Source organism: Psittacula echo (genome assembly GCF_963264785.1).
Source record: "Psittacula echo genome assembly, chromosome: 2".
Taxonomy (NCBI): domain Eukaryota; kingdom Metazoa; phylum Chordata; class Aves; order Psittaciformes; family Psittacidae; genus Psittacula; species Psittacula echo.
This window is the reverse complement of record NC_137737.1, coordinates 49,782,256-49,803,052: the sequence shown is the minus strand read 5'-3', so window position 1 is coordinate 49,803,052 and position 20,797 is coordinate 49,782,256. Positions and strand designations below refer to the sequence as shown.

General features: G+C 42.1%; 1 protein-coding gene across 6 annotated transcripts in view; it reads left to right on the top strand.

Annotated features, from left to right (window-relative positions):
• ZMYND11 (zinc finger MYND-type containing 11) overlaps nt 1–16,732 on the top strand; it is a 113,123-nt gene extending 96,391 nt beyond the window's left edge. For 4 of the 6 annotated variants that reach the window (XM_080611741.1, XM_080611742.1, XM_080611740.1 and 1 more), the window contains 7 exons: nt 118–195; nt 738–856; nt 4,128–4,335; nt 6,200–6,268; nt 8,148–8,420; nt 9,453–9,638; nt 14,310–16,732. In XM_080611741.1, the coding sequence (XP_080467867.1) occupies nt 118–195; nt 738–856; nt 4,128–4,335; nt 6,200–6,268; nt 8,148–8,420; nt 9,453–9,638; nt 14,310–14,432 (1,056 nt within the window). In that variant the 3' untranslated portion in view covers nt 14,433–16,732. Of the gene's footprint in view, nt 1–117; nt 196–737; nt 857–4,127; nt 4,336–6,199; nt 6,269–8,147; nt 8,421–9,452; nt 9,639–14,309 lie in introns of those variants that run through there. The other 2 variants (XM_080611744.1, XM_080611743.1) reach the window with 2 other exon arrangements.
• The last annotated feature ends 4,065 nt before the right edge of the window (nt 16,733–20,797 follow it).

The window sequence follows — 20,797 nt, the reverse complement described above, 5'->3', positions numbered from 1 at the left end:
TCCACTAAATCAGCAAGCAGGGCTGAAAAATTTTACTACATAAGAGAGAGGGATACTACTGAGGTCACATAAAAAGGATTTTTTTGGGCTTATTTACCTTTTTTTTTTGTTTTTCAGCTGGATGAACTGCAGCTTTGCAAGAACTGTTTCTATTTGTCAAATGCGCGACCTGACAATTGGTTCTGCTATCCTTGTGTATGTTGCTGACACAGATTTTTATTTGTTTGCTTTTTGGTATAAAAGCTTGTAGTTTTGGTATCATTAATGCATTGAATATTCCATTTAAGTAGGCTTGTTTCAAAAGCATGGTTAGGAGTCTGTAAGCCTAGATATTTTACACAAGTGAAATGTTGATTGAACTTCAAAGCTGTAACAATATAGGTTATGAAACTTTGTTATCAGCCAGTTACAACAATTTCACAAGAAAATAAGAAGCTGACAGAAATGAAACTTTACTCCTGGATGAAGCTATTAAGACAAGTTTAATTTTGGGGCTGCTTGAGATCTCTGTTTTCAATAGACAGTTACACCCTTTTCAGACTGTATTTTTTTTACTTTGATCCAAGTAATACATCTAACAGGGAAATATGCACCGTAAGAAGATGAAAATGAAAATAACACTAGACATAAACAGTAACCATATTCTTAACATACTAGCATAGTATTACAGCAAAATATTTGTGGGAGATACCAATATAATATTCCATATACAATAATAAATACAACATTTTTTCCAGATACCTAATCATGAGCTGGTTTGGGCCAAAATGAAAGGCTTTGGGTTTTGGCCAGCCAAAGTCATGCAGAAAGAGGACAATCAAGTTGATGTTCGCTTTTTTGGCCATCACCACCAAAGGTAATTTATTAATTCCATGTGCTGCTTTTTACAAACAATACTCAAAAGAATTTATCTCATCTATCATGTAGTAAGTCCTGGCTCTGCTAGTTGCCAACATTAGAAAGACTGAATACTTTGCCATAATTGTTTCAGAAAATCTAAAGCTCAGTCTAACACATCTGAAGTTGCCAAATGGCTCTGAGATTCTCTTTCCAGATTTGCCATAGGGATGTTATTTAATGCCATTTTAATTCAAGCAAGCAAGCAAGCAAACTTCAATTGCTCCGTCAAATCAGTAGCAGCCTGCTAATCCAGGCCAAGACGAAAATTGGACAGAAGTGTACTCTTACCTCCAGCAGTATTGACTCTCTTCTATTTTCTCTTCTGAGCAGGCACATTGCAATTTTGTGTTTAGTAATACAATATACATCACAAATCTTTCTGTCTCTTTTCTAGAACAGAGCTCCCGCTGTGAGCCAGTTTGCAGTTTCAGAGAGTGACTCTTTACATTGCAAACTTAACTCTTAGCTCAGCTTTTACTTCCATCTCCTCTTTTTTGTTCAGCAGCTGGGTAAGGTTATAGTAGTGTTACTAGAGTGGATCTACTTCTTTTTTTTCTGTTTGATTTATATGCCTATAATGTGAGGAGAGGAGACATTTGTAAGTAATTCATGGGCAGGAACACCTCACACTAAACCATGCCACCCAAGGCCTCATCCAACCTGACCTTCAACACTGCCAAGGATGGAGCATTCACAGCCTTCCTGGGCAACCCATTCCAGTGCCTCACCACCCTCTCAGTAAAGAATTTCTTCCTTATATCCAGTCTAAACTTCCCCTGTTTAAGTTTTAACCCGTTACCCCTTGTCCTGTCACTACAGTCCCTGATGAATAGTCCATCCCCAGCATCCTTGTAGGCCCCCTTCAGATACTGGAAGGCTGCTATGGCAGGGGAGTTGGAACTAGATGATCTTAAGGTCCTTTCCAACCCTAACTACTCTATGATTCTATGGCTGTTGGGAAGGTAGTGTATTTTGGTGCATCCCAAAAGGGCCTAGGCAGTTCAGTAATAGAGTTCTATGAGGCTGTTTATTTAAATTGTTTTTAGTGTAACTTGCACAATGTGTAGCATGTTTCCATTTGTTGTATGAACTACCACGATTTTCTAATAGCATAAAGTGGATAAAAGATCTTTATTTATGTCTGAATCACAGAATTATTTACGTTGAATCTGTTTCCAAATACAGCTTATCTCAGTAGTTCTGGCATTAAGTTCGCACAGCTTCAGACTGTTTAGCAAAGTACCATGCCTTTGTGGGATGAGGTGCTTGTAACTTCTTTAACAAGTGCTGATAGAAAAGGCAAAATATATTTTACTGGAGTGCCTTTACTTAGTTACTGTGCTGGACTTGGACAAAAGGCCCTGTTCCTGGTCGGTGTAAATTAGCATTGTTTCTTTGACTTCACTGATATTTAAATTGCCAGAATTGAGAATATGTCCACAGACATTTAATTTGTTGAGTATTTGCTCTGTTATATAGATATACATGGCAGTGACTCTTTTTCTTTTATGTCCAGTGTTGCTTGGTATAATCTTTCAAAATGTCAAGAGCTGTCCATCTAACTCTACGAGAACTCTCTGAAAATATTTAAGAGGACGAAGTACCTTCGGAACCAAGTCACTGGCATGAATTCATTCACAAAGAGCATGAGTCCCCACATGTGTTCAGTCTTGATAGACAGGGGCCCAAACTACAAAATGTCTCTATTCAAGGTGATGATTTGATACATTCCTTGACAGTTTTAGAAAAGAGGTCAAGGGCTAAATTCGGTTAGCATATGAATCATAGAATCATAGAACAGTTAGGGTTGGAAAGGACCTTAAGATCATCTAGTTCCAACCCTCCTGCCATGGGCAGGGACACCTCCCACTAAACCATGTCACCCAAGGCTCTGTCCAATCTGGCCTTGAACACCGCCAAGGTTGGAGCATTCACAACCTCCCTGGGCAACCCATTCCAGTGCCTCACCACCCTCACAGTAAAGAATTTCTTCCTTGTATCCAGTCTAAACTTCCCCTGTTTAAGTTTTAACCCGTTACCCCTTGTCCTGTCACTACAGTCCCTGATGAATAGTCCATCCCCAGCATCCTTGTAGGCCCCCTTCAGATACTGGAAGGCTGCTATGAGGTCTCCACGCAGCCTTCTCTGCTCCAGGCTGAACAGCCCCAACTTTCTCAGCCTGTCTTCATACGGGAGGTGCTCCAGTCCCCTGATCATCCTCGTGGCCCTCCTCTGGACTTGTTCCAACAGTTCCATGTCCTTTTTATGTTGAGGACACCAGAACTGCACACAATACTCCAAGTGAGGTCTCATGAGAGCAGAGTAGAGGGGCAGGATCACCTCCTTCGACCTGCTGGTCACGCTCCTCTTGATGCAGCCCAGGATACAGTTGGCTTTCTGGGCTGCGAGCGCACACTGAAGCCGGCTCATGTTCATTTTCTCATCGACCAACACCCCCAAGTCCTTCTCTGCAGGGCTGCTCTGAATCTCTTCTCTGCCCAAGCTGTAGCCGTGCCTGGGATTGCTCCAACCGAGGTGTAGGACCTTGCACTTGGCATGGTTAAACTTCATAAGGTTGGCATCAGCCCACTTCACAAGCGTGTCGAGGTCCCTCTGGATGGCATCCCTTCCCTCTGGCGTATCAACTGAACCACACAGCTTGATGTCATCAGCGAACTTGCTGAGGGCGCACTCAATCCCACTGTCCATGTCACCGACAAAGATGTTGAACAAGACCAGTCACAACACCGATCCCTGAGGGACACCACTCGTTACCGGTCCCCAGCCGGACATGGAGCCATTGACCACAACTCTTTTTGTGCGGCCATCCAGCCAGTTCTTTATCCACTGAGTGGTCCACCCATCAAATTGATGTCTCTCCAATTTAGAGACAATGTTTCTGTCTGACTCAGAGCATTTAGCAAGAGAGGAAGTAGAGATGTGACAGCTGTTGGTGCTGGGGGCAGTTTATGGCTCACCAAAAATGAAAGAGACTTTCATCCATAGCACCCACAGCAAACAAATGCTTATAGTAACGCAGTGCAGTGGTTTGTTGTTTTTTTTTTTTTTTGTTGGGTTTTTTTTGTCATTCTTGTGGAATATACAAAAAATCTGGGTAAAAAGGAATTGTCAGTGATTGGCCACTGTGAAAAACTGCTTCTGAAGTAATTTTCTCATGTCACCTGTATGTAATGTTTCCAAACCTGTCTGTACTGTGTATTCAAAAGGGCCTGGATTCCCTCTGAAAACATTCAGGACATCACAGTTAACATCCATCGGCTGCACGTGAAACGCAGTATGGGGTGGAAGAAGGCCTGTGATGAGCTGGAACTGCACCAGCGTTTCCTTCGTGAGGGGAGATTCTGGAAATCAAAGAATGAGGATAAAGGGGAAGAGGAGGCAGAGTCAAGTATCTCTTCCACCAGCAATGAGCAGGTGAGTGCTGTCACAATATTAGCAATCAGGGCAATTTATTAAAGGGTACAAAGATGACATGGTTTTGATTAATCTTCTATTAAATTAGCCTTGTGCTCTGTCGTACAGTGGTGACAGGAAGAGGGTTCAAAGGATAATTTTCCTTGTAGTTTGGTAATAGCAAGAATACAGAGTTTTCCTCTTTCCTCGGTTTCTTGGATGACCTCTAGGAAGTTTCAAAATATTTATTACCTACAGCACCTTGATAAGACAAACCAAGATTTCTAAAGTTAAATAGGAATGTTCAAGTTAAATGTCATGGATATCAGATAGACTGCAACACTGCCTTCTTGGATTTCCATCAACGGACAGTGCTGTAGCTGTTCAGCCTTTTCACAGCTGGACTATGTTCACTTTGGACTGTTACAGATCCCTGAGTAACACCAACCATGACATTTTCAGCAAGTCTAGCTAAAGTTAGGTACAAACATTAATGCTTGAGAACCATGTGACCAGCAACTGATTGAAGTAATTACAAATAATTCTGCAAAACAAGAAAAAAATATATTGCTTTAACAATGGTGAAAAGCACAAAGGGCCAAGATACAAAACTTTGCACTGCCATAGGAAAATTCCCGTACCACAGCTGAACCTTGCTAGTCATTCAGTGTCCAAGAGGGTGTTATATATTCGCTATTACTGACTTGGCAGTAAGATTTTCATAGCTTGCAGGATGCTTCTCTGTATTCTTGGCAGTCTTTTCCCTGACAACATCTTCTTTCCTCATTTAAAACAACTATACTCTTTCTAAGCCTGTATATAAAAAGTCAGCGTGTTTTGACCCTCTTCCTTTGCCCTTTTGTCAAACAGGTCTATCATCTATTTGTAGCTAAAAACTTAAAGCTGATAAAACTGGATGTTGTGTTAAGGGAATGCTTCTTATCAGAGTGGGTTTAGATTTTTTTAGCCTGATTTGCTTATTTACCCATTGTAATCCCTTTATTTAGTGTCATGTATGCTGTCATGCAGCCGTGTATGATGAAACAGGAAAATGGTTGCAAATAATATTTATGAAAGATAACAGTGGCATTTTCCCAGTTTTTCAGAAGTTTCAGTCATAGGGTTTAAAGTGTCCATTTGCATATTTTCTGCTCCACCCCAGCTGTTCGTCCTGCACTTGGTTAATGCTTATATCCATTTCACTGGTTTCTCAGATACAGAAACATAAGAGTAGCCATCAAAATCAGTGCTCTGTAGTAATCAGTAGTATCCTGTTCTAACACTAGCTAGTACTGGATACTTCAAAGACAGGAATAAGAACTTTTCTGTAACCCATTGTAAGATAATATACCACCCACTTAGATCTCACCTTTGTTTCTTTTGCTGGAGATTGGCTTTTATTCTTAAGCATGAAGTTTCATGCCCCTCCAAACATACAGTTATAATCAATTATAGCAAGACTGGATAATCACACCATCCTTACATACTTACATTCTCTTTATAATTACTGCTGGTTTCTGGCTTCCAACAAGATCTGCTGCCTAATTATGCTCGCTGATATGAGAATGTTCCAGAAACACGTGTTCGAACTGGTACGTGAAATTAAGAAAAGAATCATGAAGTGCATTTTATCAAATAGATATTTAATGTTAGAACTTGTTCATTAACTTTGTTCCTTTATGCAGTCGTAGTCATCAGTGATAATGTGGAAAGTTTATTGTGTGTACTTCTCATTAAGAACAGTATTCAACTTTCTATTTGCTAAATAAAATAATTGCAAATAATCACAAAAAAAAAAGGTAAAAATGTACATCAGTTATGTTACAATGAACTTATATGAACTGTTTTTCTGACTGATTCAATGTGCTTTTCTTAATGTTCATAGCTGAAGGTTACTCAGGAACCAAGAGCAAAGAAAGGACGACGTAACCAGAGCATGGAACTCAAGAAAGAAGTAAGTAACCTCAATTACCATGTTTGTAGAGATAGCACAGTACAAAAAGTCTGAAATTTTCACAGGCACTCCTTCAAGTTCTGTCACCTTTTACTGATTTTACAGTGTTAATCTTGAAAGTTCCAGCCCCATAGCTTGGTCCTCCTTGCTAACAAACATAATTGCACCTCCCACATGCAAACCACTGGTGTCATCATGGTAATATTCTGTATCATGAATAAATTAACAGTCAGCTTACAGCATTTTTTTTTTTAATGGCAAATTGAGACTGGTTATTAAGTCTGTAAACAGCAGAAAATCAAAAGTATTTTGCACGATCAAGTATATTACGTTTATAAAATGTCATATCCACCTTTGTCCGTGGGATTTCCTTCCTTGTTTATCCAGCTTGCACACTGAATGATCGTATAACCAAGGGACTGTATTATTGTGCTTGTACACAAGGGGGCAGTTACTGAGACTGCCATAAATCTCTTATTTCCTGAGTTTTGAGTACTTTTTCCTGTTCTTGTTTCTGCTGCATTTTGAACACTTACGAGAAAGTTGCACCTACATGCAGGCCTCAGAAAAGAACTTAGGACTCCGTTACAAAGGATGGTTCAGGTATTTTAGCACCAGAGTTACGTGGGATGGCCCTGGTTCCTGAAATACAGACATTGCCACTCCTAATACCAGAGTACCTGCCTCCGCATTTTATACTGCAGGAGGCACCTTCATTGACGGAGGCAGTGACACACAGGTTGTGCTCTCTGGGGCACAAACTACATTTGAGTGCAAGATAGGGAGATTACAGTTTAGGATGTCTTGTCATTTTTATTGTACTTTCTGTCAAGCAGATACTGTAAGTTGCTTCATAAATTTATGTCTTAACATTCGCGTTCTTAGCTCTGCTCATATTTGATCCATGATCCAGAAGTCAATCACAGTGACCTATTAGAAACTAATTGGTTGCAAAAGGCACAGTCAGCCTTTTGATTGGTGTGAGCAGTGCCCCATCACACAGCCAGGCACAGAATCCAGTTCTGAGCAAGTCTGGTGTACAAGGACTGTGGGCTTATTTTGAACACTGTTGAATGAGCTTAAAAAAATCTAAGTTAAAAAAATCCAAATAATGTTCATCTGTGTCTTCAGACATTTCAAATGTCAGTAAGACTGCAGGGATATTACTTCTATCTGTTCTAAAGATCAGGAGCAATTGGTCTTACTGTGTAATAACATAGGCAGCTAAATTCGGTACAGTACACTACTGTAACTATGACTTCTTTCTTGATAATTGTGTAATTGCAGAAAGCTGCTGTGGTCATACAAGTCTAGTTTTGTATTATTGGAAGCAAGACTTGGATGCTCATTACCCTTTCATCTTCAAAGCACCTTTGAAGTACTAATCAATCTTTGCAGCAGTTCTATGAAATCAATGGAATATTACGGACTCCAATGAAGCCTCTGTTGGGCCAGAGTAAGCCCAGAGTTACCAAAACAATTCAGGCACCTTGACCACACAGCTACAGTCTCTTCAGGCAGAATGGTACGAGGGGAAATCTATAGCAAAACTTTAGTCATCCCAAGGGATCTGCTGTGATTCAACGTAGCCTCTGGTGTTTGTCATGCTTTTGGGGAAGTGAGGCTGGTGAGTGTGGCATACTGATGTGCCATACATGTGCTTCCTTCTGGAGAAAGCCTGACCAAAATGCTTACCCACTGTCATGCTGTTTTTTCACAGGGATCCCATATCCCATTATCACTAAAGGTCTTCAGCAGACACCTTTCCGATTAACTGCACTGGCATTAGTCCTGCAACATTTTTTTTCTTCTGGGAGAACCGAAAGTAACTTGTTCTACTTTTGATACCTGGATTTACAAGTTTATTCTTTCTTTGTAGGAGCCAGAACCTGAAACTGAAGCAGTAAGTTCAAGCCAGGAAATTCCCACAATGCCTCAGCCCATTGAAAAAGTTTCAGTCTCAACTCAGACCAAGAAGTTAAGTGCCTCTTCTCCAAAAATGCTGCATCGGAGCACCCAGACCAGTAATGATGGAGTGTGTCAGAACATGTGCCATGATAAATACACCAAAATCTTCAACGATTTCAAGGACAGGATGAAAGCTGATCACAAAAGAGAAACTGAGAGAGTTGTGCGAGAGGCGGTAGAAAAGGTAACACTTGTCAAACACCACCTACACTCTGTTTTGAGGAGAGGAGGAGTGTCAATTTTTTTCACATTCTTCTCTATTTTTGTAACATCTACCCTTAAGAAAATGTATAAAAAACCTTTCCCAAAGACACCACATAAAACCAATCTTCATTATTGCTTTTTAGACCATTTCTATACCAACAGATCTTAGTTTAAGCAGAAGACTGCTTTTTTTGATTTGAGTCCAGTGAAATCAGATCCAAAAATGAGGCTAATTGTTCATTCATGAGTATCCATTTCGAAAGCCTCCGTCTCCATTGTCAGCTGTGTTTATACACAATGGCATTGTTTAAATGCTACTCATAAATAATTCTTCTTTCATCAATCTTGTGACTTAAACAAATAGATTTGCTGACATTTGTTTGAATTTTTGTATTTAATGATAACCTGTTTAAAATTCAGTATCGAAGCCTGACCTGGTCAGATCAGGTTTAGCTGGAGAGAGCAGGACAATTTAGAGGAGGATTTGTCTCATCTCTCTCTTAAGTGCATGTCTTAATGCGAGATGAATTTCCTTCTGGGTGAAGGACTGTGGAATGAACCTAGGGAGTTCAACTATTGATCCTTCAGGATTAAGACACCAAAGTTTTAGATAACTGAGCAAGGGCAAAGGAATCCCATCAACAATGAATCCTAAAGGGTACCTCTTACTGAACTCAGGGATGTTCTATTTTGTATTTCCATTGTGCCCTTGCTGTAGATTTATGTGTAGTTGTAGATTTGGAAAAGACAAAGTCTGTGTCTAAGATAAATTCATAAATTTGTAGACTGAATGTTGACAAAATATACACTCTGTTAAGCTGTTTCTGTAGTTGCCTAGCAGAACAGAAATAAAGTGAAATTTTAATTTTGAACGTTTCTGAATAGGAGAAATCTCTAATTATGTGACCTCCAGCTACATCAGTAAGAGAGGCTTAAAGAGTAGAGGTTGAAAGAAGTTACTTCTATTCCAATAGCTGTCCACTGACTTATTTTCCTGGCTTTGGTATGGCAGCTGCGTACAGAGATGGAAGAGGAGAAAAGGCAGGCTGTAAATAAAGCTGTGGCCAACGCACAAGGAGAGATGGACAGAAAATGTAAGCAGGTAAAGGAGAAGTGCAAAGAAGAATTTTTAGAAGAAATTAAGAAGCTAGCAGGCCAGCACAAGCAACTGATTTCCCAGACCAAGAAGAAGCAGTGGGTAAGCATTAAAAATGTACTACAAGAGAGTAAGTGGAAAAGTATAATGCATACTGCAGGCCAATTGAAGGTGATTTTTTTCCTTACTTTTAACTACACCGCTCTTTTGCTGGTCTTTCAGCATTAAGGTTTTCTCCTTCATATTACTGCTTTCAAATTTTCTTAACCTCCAAGTTTCGACTCAAAGTTCGGATCGCTTTCCATCTTAATTATGTGGTGTTAACAGCACCATCTTCTTGAGTCCAGTCAGATGTTAGTATCAAAATACTTTTTTCTCCATATGAGACATGTTTTACTCCATATGAGACGTTTTACATTATTTTGACACTCCTTTGATCTCAGGGCCCCAGAGGACACAGTATCTGGCTGCATCAATTTGGATTCCCCAGCTAATAATGCTGGTAGTGATATCCTTTTGGCCTTTTCCTCTCTTAGATTTTTCTGCAGCTCTATTATGTTCTTTTGTATATAAGACATGACTTTTTGAAGTATATTCCTCTCCCTTGTTCAGTCCTTAAGCCCAAATCTGCAGCGTTGCCTACAAAAAACATATTTGTATGCCCTTTAGAAAAGTGAAAACAGACATCTGACTTACTTATTGTATTTCATGCTGCAAACTTTTACCTGGTTTTCTTTGTTATGTGTCTCGTGTTCTTCTCAACCTAGAAGTGTCTTCTCTCACAAGGTTATACAGCATATATTCAACTGGAAGCAGTGTAATACTGTGCTGCTAGTCTTTGAGTACAGGTCGAAACTGTTATGCTGAGGAGCAGTGAGCCTGGCACACAATACAAACTTTGCTATTTCTTTGCTAATTTTCATAGAACAAGGAATTGAAAGCCATCGTTCAGGAAATCATAGTGCACTGTAATAGCTATCTATAACATACAGGAGGCTGGGTACGCCTCCGTTTGAGCTTTGATTTTGCCAGATGCGGCTGAGAAGTATGCGGGTGCCTTGCCACAAGGTGGCACGCTGGTCTGAGCAGCGCTGGACACCGGTCCCACTGCCACTGAGCCCGGCGACAGCCAGCTCTGGCTCTGTCCTGCAACTCCTGTTTGTTTTCTGCTGTAAAGGGCTCTTTGTTTATGGTCAGCCTCATTAGTCCTTATTCCTACAGATTAAATGATGGTCCCCGCAGAGAAAACTCTGCGCTGTAGAAGAGGGAAAAAAATACTATGGCGAGACAATTGGTTGCAAACTATCACAGTCATGACTTTTTTTTGTAAAGAGAAGTACTTCAAGTGCCAGAGCTCATGTAGGGTCTTCATTTCTGTGCCTAGTAGAGGTTTTGCTGTTGGTGTACAATACTGCAGTGCTTGGATCTTTGTCAGTTAGAAAATTCCTCCCCATCTACCTCTCTTCAGACCAGAGAAGTTATTTGGGTCTCTGAGTTGATCAAGTTACTGTGTTTAATGCATCACAGCTGCTGGTGTCTGCATGCATGCTTTTGCCTGTGGCACTGGAGAGGGAAATTGAATTGCCTTTGCCCACTATAGAACAATGTCAAAGTAACTTTCTTGTGTCAAAAGTTAAGCGTGCACATATGAACTGTTGTGACTATTCAGCTGACACGCAGTAACTCAATCACAGTAACTTGATTGTGAGCCTGGACACTTAGCAATAGCTACTTCTTGGTGTTTTTGAAGGCAGAATTTATGAGAGCCCTGCAACTTACTTTCATTTACTCTAATGTACCTTTACCATATCCTATAGCTTAATCACAGAGTGCCCTGGTACCACATCACTGTATCTTGTAATCATATGCATAAACCCTTTTTCTGAGCAAGACAATTAAAGATACAAAGAGTATTTGACAGTCTTGCCCATTTCTGTGGCCCCAAAACTATCTGTCCATCACCATCTTAAAGGAAGTCATCATACAGGCAGCTAGTTTGCATGTGGTAGTAGGGAGAGTAAGGATAAACACCTTTGCATTCAAGCTGATGGATCTGCCTGCCAACACACAGCCTCAGGCAGCTGGAGTTGGTCCAATTACAGAACTCCCCAGTGGTTTTTGCCTTCAGTGGTATTAATGACCGTCCCTGGTGTGTAGTACTGCTCTTGTATCTGCTATTATGATACCTCCTTACCAAAATCTCGTGCAATTAACACACATTCTGAATGAGTTTTGGTGGCTTTGCTTTTTAATTAGAAGCGGAGACCTCTGGCTTTGCATAATGCAAATGTCTAGGTTTGGGAATACAGCTGCTGTTATTCACGCTATAGTTGTCTTTTTCTCGTGCCTAAAAAAAATCCAGTCAGGATCAAGGGATCTTTTTGTCGGTGGTGCATGGGCACATGAGAAGATGCACTCCCAGTTCTCAGGATGCTAACACGTAGTTATAGAACAATATTTTCTGTTGCTCTAACTGGTCCCAGTTGGCTTCACCCTATTTTTTATACCTCCTGAAAATCTGGATTTACCTCAAGTAAATAGCAGTCAAAGGGAAGAAACGTAAAGACAGTTTGATGGCCTCCAGAATACAGGCTAGAGTGCTGGTCTTAACAATGTTTCCTTTTTAATTTCTCCCAGTTCTTTTATTTGCATATAATCCTCATTTAAATTGGCACATAAATCATTTTTATAGAAAATTTTTAACTTCTCTTTCAATTATGTTTACATGTATATTTTTTCTAAGTTGCAGCAGGTTGATTTTAAGTGAATGAGCATTGTCTGTGATGTGTACTGTCTGAAACAAAACCCCAATTGATTGGTAACATTTAGAAAGAGGAAAATACAAAGGAAAGAAAAGGCCTCAGGCCAGCTGGCATTTTGCCTTTTCTGCCACATGTGCTGGTACCAGCTTAGATGACACTATTTTCCTTTTTTAAGTGGATATTTATATCCCACACTTATGGCCAACAGATGTAAAGGAAAGTGCAGGACCCACACGTCAGTTGTCCTCTCCTGTCTTGGCTTTTTTTGATCTCTCCAAGCAAGCAGATGTGAAGCTGGTCTCTGGGCTGAGGCCCATGCTGTATGTAATGGAGAGACAGCTGTTCCCTGCACCTTTCCAGCGGATGATCCTAATGGTTCCCACAGGCTTGTGAGCAGCCAGCAACATGAAAAATCAGGAGAACAGCTCTCGAGAGGACACTTGTTTGCAGTCATTTCTACAAATAAACTTCCTTGGAGCTGAGTTATGAAAGGAAAATGGAGAGGTTCCCTTCTCATGCAGCCAGGGCAGTCCCTTTATTGCTGATGTAAATAAATAGTTATCAGTTTAGCCAATGTAAATGTCAGCTTTCTTGGATCTGACTTCTAGTAGTGTGTAGGCTTGTGTGCTTTTGTTTTCTTTTAATGCAGTTGGGTTTGTTTTCTTTGTAAGTGCCTGTTTTATTAACAATGCTGTAGCTAGGACATAAAAAGTAAATTGTGTGTTATTCTGTGGTTTGATAGCAGCCTGCACAGATTGTGATATCCCTCCCTCTGTTCCCTGTCACGCAATAAGCATTTCAGACTGGATTCTGATTTTGAGCAGACTTAATTGAGAAAGACAAATCTGAGATCCTTAGAATCTGGCTTTTGAGGGTAGTTCCTTTAGCAGCAATGCCACCCTACTTTACAGGATTTTGTCAGAATGATAGTTAATGCATTTACAACACTCCCTTAAGATTTATAAATCCACCTGGAGACATGGCACGTTGCCCGTCTGGGTGCCATACCTTGTGATTGACTACCCATAGTGTTGACCAGCATGTTGATCCCCTTTTTTCAGTTCCTCAGAGGCCACGGGGTTATTTTCCAGGTAGCTCCTTTAGCTACCAGGAAATTGGGGATGTTCCATGTGTGACAGGGTAGAAATACTCTTCGCTGCAGCACTCCCCAGAAACAAGTATTTATGCGGCAGTGCAGCATCTCTTTCTTTCAGGAGTTTTGTGCCTTCCTGGCAGGCATGACATGGAGCAAGAGCCGGTGTAGCCATCCTGTGTACAACAGGCCTTCTCTGTTTTCTGGAAGACTTGAAGGAAAAGGCACCTTCTTGATCTTCTTAGTAGCACTGATGCAGCACAGGGTTGGTTTTTTTTTCCCACGAGGTTGCAGCGCTTTCTGTTGGTCAGCAAACCCCAGTGACAGTGGCCTCCTTTCAGACTTGCCTAAAATAGGCTATAACAAACCGCTTAGTGACAAGTTAATCTTTTCTGCAGTGATGTTGGTATTGTGACTTTGGAGATTTTCCTAGCCCAAAACCATCCTACCCAGAAACCTCTGGACACATCACACTTGTACAGAAACCTCAGAGATGCTGATTTTCAAGCTTGTGCAGAAGCTGTTCACACCAGAAGTGCCTGCTGATTTATCGTAGCTTTTAAGACATAGCTCAGGGTGCTCTTACACAAATGCAAAGTAAAAGACACACTGTGTGGCTGAAAAATGCCAGTTCACTGCCCTGAGAGATGAGTTTTCTTAAGTGAGAGGTGATTTCTTTTCAAAAGCAATATTCCAGACTCTGGAAGATATGAAAGCATTGTGCAGATTTGCTAAAGAGTGCCGCTTTAGTCAGCACATCTGAAAAATGCTCTCCTGCCTCTGGATGCCCCAAGCATAATAAAAGAGAAGTATTGCTCTGCACATGCTGGTGCATCCATGAGCAGGTGAGAACATTCGTTCATTGGTAAGGAGGGATCCTACCAGGGTGTTAAATCTCATCTCGTTTGTTCTCTCCAGTGCTACAACTGTGAAGAGGAGGCCATGTACCACTGCTGCTGGAACACTTCCTACTGCTCCATCAAGTGTCAGCAGGAGCACTGGCATGCCGAACACAAACGTACCTGCCGCAGAAAAAGATGAAAGAGCTATTCCTCCCCTAGCAAACCACCCCGATGATTGCTATTCTCAGACACAGCGGTTTTTGTTTCCAAGAAGCCAAAATTGTTTAGAATTTGCTTCCCATTTTGCACCAGCCTTTAAACACTTTTCGTAACAGAAATTTTGCACAGTAATTTCAATCTTCTGTTGAATGCTCCTCCAAAAATTTTGTCGGCGAAATGAATTTCACATCTCTGGGAGCAGGTTACTTTAACTAATTTTAAACTAGAGGATTTGTTGCATTTTCGGCAAATTTTAAAACATTTTTAGGTTTTACAGAGATTTTAATCTTTAAACAGAACAGCAGATCTAAAAATAAGAAAATCACACGAGTTTAGCAAAAGGAACGTTTGAAAACTAGATCTGAATGTAAGAAGTATAGAACTGTTTCAGCAAAACGAAGCATACTACCTTGATGTAACATTTATTTCTTAACCTTGTTGAGCTGGTTTTGTTCAGCTTAATTTTACTGTTTAAAGGCATTATCTATTGGTTATACCAGTGGGTACATGATTGAATTTAGGGAACAGGGTTGACACAGCAGGTGCTAGTCCTGCGTATTTTTTCTTAAATATTTCCCAACTGTGTTTTATTTTCATTATTTCTTTTCAATATATAACTTTTATAACAAAATATTAGCTTTGATCTTGTAGTTTAAAATCACAGGGAACTGGGGTAATCTTTTACTGAGCTGGATCTTAGAGAAAAATGAATATTTAAATTTTGAAGTTTGCACATTTCATCTTTGTCCTAACATGAGTGCTTGTAACAAGAATAAGAAAAGCCAAAAAACAACCCAAATCCAACAAAAAAACCCAACTATCTTTATTCATCCACGGAACGATGAGGCATACAAATTTGTTTATTGCGTCCCCCTTCAGCCCCCCAATCCAACGTCATTCGACTGCCTATGATCTGGTGTCGCCTGGTCCATTGTAACTTGATAATAAAAGGAGAAAAAGCACTTAAGTTTCACAGAAGCCGTTATGTTTGTAGTAATGGGTCATTGCCTAATAATGAGCTCCATCACTGTACTCAGAATGAAGAATAATGCATGTTAATTTTCTTGTATTAAAGATGCCGTGATTTGTAAAAAGTCTGTATTTTGCGGAATGTCTGGATTAAGAAGCATTACCAATAGGAATGGATCGATAGTTGAAAAATTATTTTCTTTTTGTTTGTTTTATATATAGATATATGAATTGCATCCATGTTCAGAGACAATTTTTTAAATAGATGTAAAGCTTACTTAAATAGCTTTTCTTTTCAAGTGACTCCGCATTTTAGTTCCTCTCAAAGATTGGTCTTAGACTGAGTCATATGCCCATTAATCATCCAGCTATTTTTTGAGAAGTTAGAGGAATAATTTGTAAATATTTATTTAGATCTTTGATATTTATTGAAAGCAATTACATGATGGAACGATGGAAGCTGAAGAATCAGGAGGAAAGCCTTTCAAAAAGTCTTCTCTAGGATTTGTCAGGGTCATTGTAAAGGTAAAAATATAACTAAGACTTCTGTGAACTACCACTGAAATCCTGATCTGCTTTACTTACAGTGGTGATCTAAGTTAATTGACTAGATGCTGCCAAATAACTCCCAATCTGTTGCAGAAATTAAGCGGTAAGTTGATTGGAAAAAAATAGGAAGTAGATGGTAACTCGTCTTACCATAGCTACATTATTGCCTGATAAATGTGTAATTAACTTTTGTCGCCTCTGTGTTGTGACTGTAAAACACTTCACAACTAAAAATCAATCTTGTTCGATTACTTTACAAGTTCCAAAACTTCGATCCACCCCTATGAAAGCAAGTTATTGTGGAAATATTTTTGGTGTAAAATCATTCCAGAATATGTAATATTTAACTGATAGCTGCATGAAAGTAAGATTCGTGTTACTTTGGCTTTTTTGTCTCTGTTGACACGGTTGCACATTTCCAAGTTACTACAGCGTGAAAACTGTGTGTTTTAAAGAAAAAAAAAAACAAAACAAAACAAAAAAAAAAAAAGATTGTGGCCTGGTTTTGTATAAGTTTTAGGTAAAATTACAATTGATTGTTTTAGGAATCATGATTTAAAATTAATTTTTCTGCAAATCATAAAGCTATATTAAAGTGTTGAGCTTAGCCACTATGCACATTGTAATTATTCATTGTGGCTGTCCAGTTTATGATGCATTCTGGCATTTTGTAAGCTGCTCTGACTAGCAATATATAGAGTCATTTAATGTGTTAACATTGGTTAATAAATGTATTTAAAAAAAACCCTCACTGGGAGTTCTGTGTTGATGTTGGCCACTTGTCCTCACGTCCTGGGGTGTGCACGTGTGTCTGCTGTTTTTACTTGTCCCTACCGAGAAAGACCAGGGCTGTGCATGGGGGAAGCTTTACCTCCTGACCTTGCTCGTGACTCAAGGTGAGTTGCTGGATCTGTGCAAGGGCTTGAGCACTTAATACAGTGATTCTTGGCACCAAAAGTCAATCTTTCCAGCCTCTTCAGAGCCAGCAGCCTCTGAGGGTCACGTCCATCATGTTCTGGTTTTAATGCCGGGTCCTGCGCTCACAGACTCCCTTCTCCCTGTGCTTCCTCCCAGCAGTGGCCCCACTCTGCCTCCTCTCTGTCTCAGCCACCAGCCATGAGCCTGTGTCTCATATGTTTTGTTAATGAAATAATTATATGTGAAGGGACTGAGAGGGCTCCATGAATCCAGCTCCAGCCTGGACAGCGGCAGTGCTTCTCTTAGAAACGCAGCCCTGGGAAGCAGTCTGTCTGTCTTGGTTTCTTTTGAAGCCAGAGCTTGCTTCCAGTGGTAGGCTGGAGGCAGCCAGGGGCTCAGGCTGCTGCTGGTGCTCCCAGGGCATGTCCCACAGCCACCCCCAAGAGAAAGGGACATTTTGGGATGATCCACAGAGGGCGGGTTGTCCTGGAGCCCCCTTGTGACTTCAGGGCTGCAGGAGGGACACTGGGAATTGGCGCCCCTGTGGAAATCAAACATTTCCCAGTGGGAATTAAGACCTGGCAAGGCCTGCAAGTCCCAGGATAAAAAAAAGAGAAAAATCTTTTAAATATTTAAAGATCCCTCAAAAGCCTCTGTTATTATTTCACTCTCCAAGATTTTCTGTTCTTACACGAGTCATAGCATTTTACCTGAGTGCAAATTTTATTCATTGATCTTGGCGAAGCTCGATTAAATACAGATAGCCAGCACAGTGCGTGAATGCATTGCAAATGACTCAGTTATGCTGATTGAAGGCAGCAAAGTGGGATCAGGAAGAAGCATCATCCCCCTTGTGCTCCCTTTCCCAGGTCTTCTCCCTGTTTGATAACTGCAGTCAGCCCCCAAGCACGGCTCTACTCACCAGCAACGCCAGCTCACTCCCCTCATGCATTTGCTGGTTCAGGTGTCACCAACAGGGTCAGTATCAGAAGCAATCAGGTTAAATACTTTGGAAATGCCACAGCAGCTTCCCGCCAACATTGCTTAACATGGGTACCCTGTGACTTGCTGTGTGTCCCACACTGGGCCCTGTCACTACCACCTCTGCAAAGGGAAGGAGGCTGTTTGTCCTTGAACTGCCCCAAATCCAGCAAATTTCCTTCCACCAGGACTCGGGATGAGCAGGGATTTCTCTGAGCTGCTGAGCCTTCACCACTGCCAACAGGCCTCTGTCTTAGAGCTCGTAGGGCATCAGACTGAAAAGCATGATTTGGCTTTTTTTTGTTGCTATTTTTTTGTCATCGTAATCATTATTAGTATTACTCTATGTATTTTACTAAGGAGGTGCAGTGGTTTCTGCCTCCTGCTTCCTTTAGGTGGAGTGAGCTGCCCAGCTCAGGGCTCATTTGACTCTCCAGATCTTAAATGACCGAGTATGTGAAGTATGTTTGGGATTTGTCACCGGTAGTTAGGGGCTACCCAGCCAATTTTAGCTGCACTGAGAGAGCACATATGCAAGCCATGCGTATGCTTTCCAAATGCTTTCATGAACCTCCCAGAACCCTGAGAAACCTGTCATATTTTACCTTAATAAAGCTTATTTCCAAATGTCAAAAGGCTCAGAAGCACGTTAGACCCTGGGTAATGCTCTTTAAAAAAGAAATGCTGGGTTGCAAAAGGTTCAGAATTGTAAAATCAGTAAAAGAACCAAGAGAAGATTAACTCTAAATTGCCGCTCCTGCTCCCCATGGCCATGCCTGCCCAGAGACCTCTCCAGCCTCACGGCCCTGGAGCCAGTAGTGCAGTACGGAAAGATGCCTTCAGGCAAGCAGCGATGGAGGGGCTGAAATTAAGCACAGCGTCTGCTTTGCAGAGCATTTTTACATAGAGGCGGACTGATAATTGAAGATAATACAGAAGGCCAAGAGAGGGAGAACGGGCCATGCTAAAAGGCAGAGCAATGTGTTTGTTTACAAAGCCGCCAGCCAGCTTCTGTTAACTCCCTGGATGTGAAAACTAAGCTGGCGTAAAGCTTCAATGGAAATAGGATTTGCCCCAGAGAGGTACCTAAAAATAAACTAGAGCTCTGCCTAGAGAAGGCACTGTGAAGCTGGTTATATGAAATGCTTTACTAGTGTTTGGGAAAGGACCTCTGCAGCACACAGCAGTGTTTGTTAGTAAAGCCAGAGCACCGCTTCGGTTTTAACCACTTTGTTAATGGAAAAGGTATCTCCTGCAGCCAGCCGCTGCAGGTGGCTCAGTCTCTGCCTCTCCTCCACTCCTGCTCCCATGGGAAGGTCTTTGCCTCCTAAGCTTCTGCTCCCATGGGAAGAGTGCGGTGTAGCCAGATCTGTTCCAGGCGGGTGCTGAGACATGGTCCCACCACGCTTGGCCACAGCAGTGCACTCTTGTTGCTTTAACAGAGCCTTCCAGGTAAGAAATGGCTTCATTGAAAGCAAAAAGGGAACCATCATCCCTGTCGTCAGGAGACAGGGCTCTGCCTACATGCCTGGGCTGATGAGGGCACCCGGTAACTGTCCTAGTTAGGAGGACTAAGCCATATCCACGTACGGGAGCTGCGCAGGTCTAGCGTGCTCTCAGGAGGGAGCAAAACAAGGCCTCCAAGCCTCAGTGTCACAGGCAGCACGGCGCAGGCAGGGAGCTCCAGGCTCAACCCTGCCAAGGAGCAACACTGCCTCCCTCCTTAAGAAAAAGCACAGCCAGAAACTCTGCCATGAGTGGCTTATTCACTAGAGAGAGAATCTCCTTGGCTGACACAACACTTGACTGAGCGACAGAGCCGTTTCACAAGTCTGTAATGGCCATTAGTGCCAGAAAGCCTCCTCTTTTTCCCCCAAAGAAATGAAAGATGTGCAGCTCAGCAATGCAATTGCTTGTTATTTTTTCCTGCGGACACTGGACCCAGCAGCATTTTAATTCTGGGCTCCCTAATGTCAGTGGCCATCACAGCAATGAGGAAGCTGCTCCGTGCTGAGCAAGCCATTGGGAGTGGGTGCTGCATGCTGACCCAGAGCCCAGGACCGCTCACCCTGTCCCACTAGCAGCGTGGATGCTGAGCCCCTGTGCAGTATTTGGATGGGTGCAAAAAGGACCCAAGCCCTGGGTCTGTATTTCACTCCAGTCAGTGGGTAATGTTGGATTTTCAGGGCTTGGAAGGGGAACAGGAGGCTGCTCACACAGCTGGTCCCTGCCACGGGGCACTGGATCTGTCCTGCAGTGCTGTGCCATTGCGATGGCTCTGCCACCAGCACCAGATGAGGAAGCTCTGGGACACCTCAAGCTTGGCCTGGTGCAGGAGCCTCCTTTAGAAAGCTACTGACAACAACAAGCACCAGCTGCTGCAGGAAAGGCCTGTGCGGGGAAAGAGCAGCCAGAAAGTCAAGCTCAAGAGCTTCAGGCCTCCTGAACACCTGCCCATGCCGCACAGGCCGGCCTGCTGCCGTCCGCCTGTGCCCACTGCCTGGTGTGGCCCAGCCTGCACCTCCCTCCCAGCGTTGTGGCTGGCTGGGCAGTCCCAAGGAGTTACGCCAGCCTGCGCCTCCATGATAACCAGTGCCATCACCCACATCCTTCCCCAAGCCCTGCTCACCGCCTCTGCCCAACAGGCCTTGGGGAGAGCTTGGCCACCAAAGCCAACCCCCACCTTGATCTCTGGTCGGGACCTCCCTGGCCAGAGGGAATGTTTCCATCTCTCATGCTTACTGTAGTCACCGTTTGGTGCAGCAAAGCAGTGTCCGGAGTCCCGTGTCCTGCAACAGCCCTCGGGTTTTGTTTGTTGGGTTTTTTCAGAAGGCTGAATTCTGATGCCGAAGCTGTGCTCTGTGCATCAGTCTCAGCACAGCAGGGTGGAAATCACTGTGACAGTTAATGGTGATTTGAGGTCCTGTA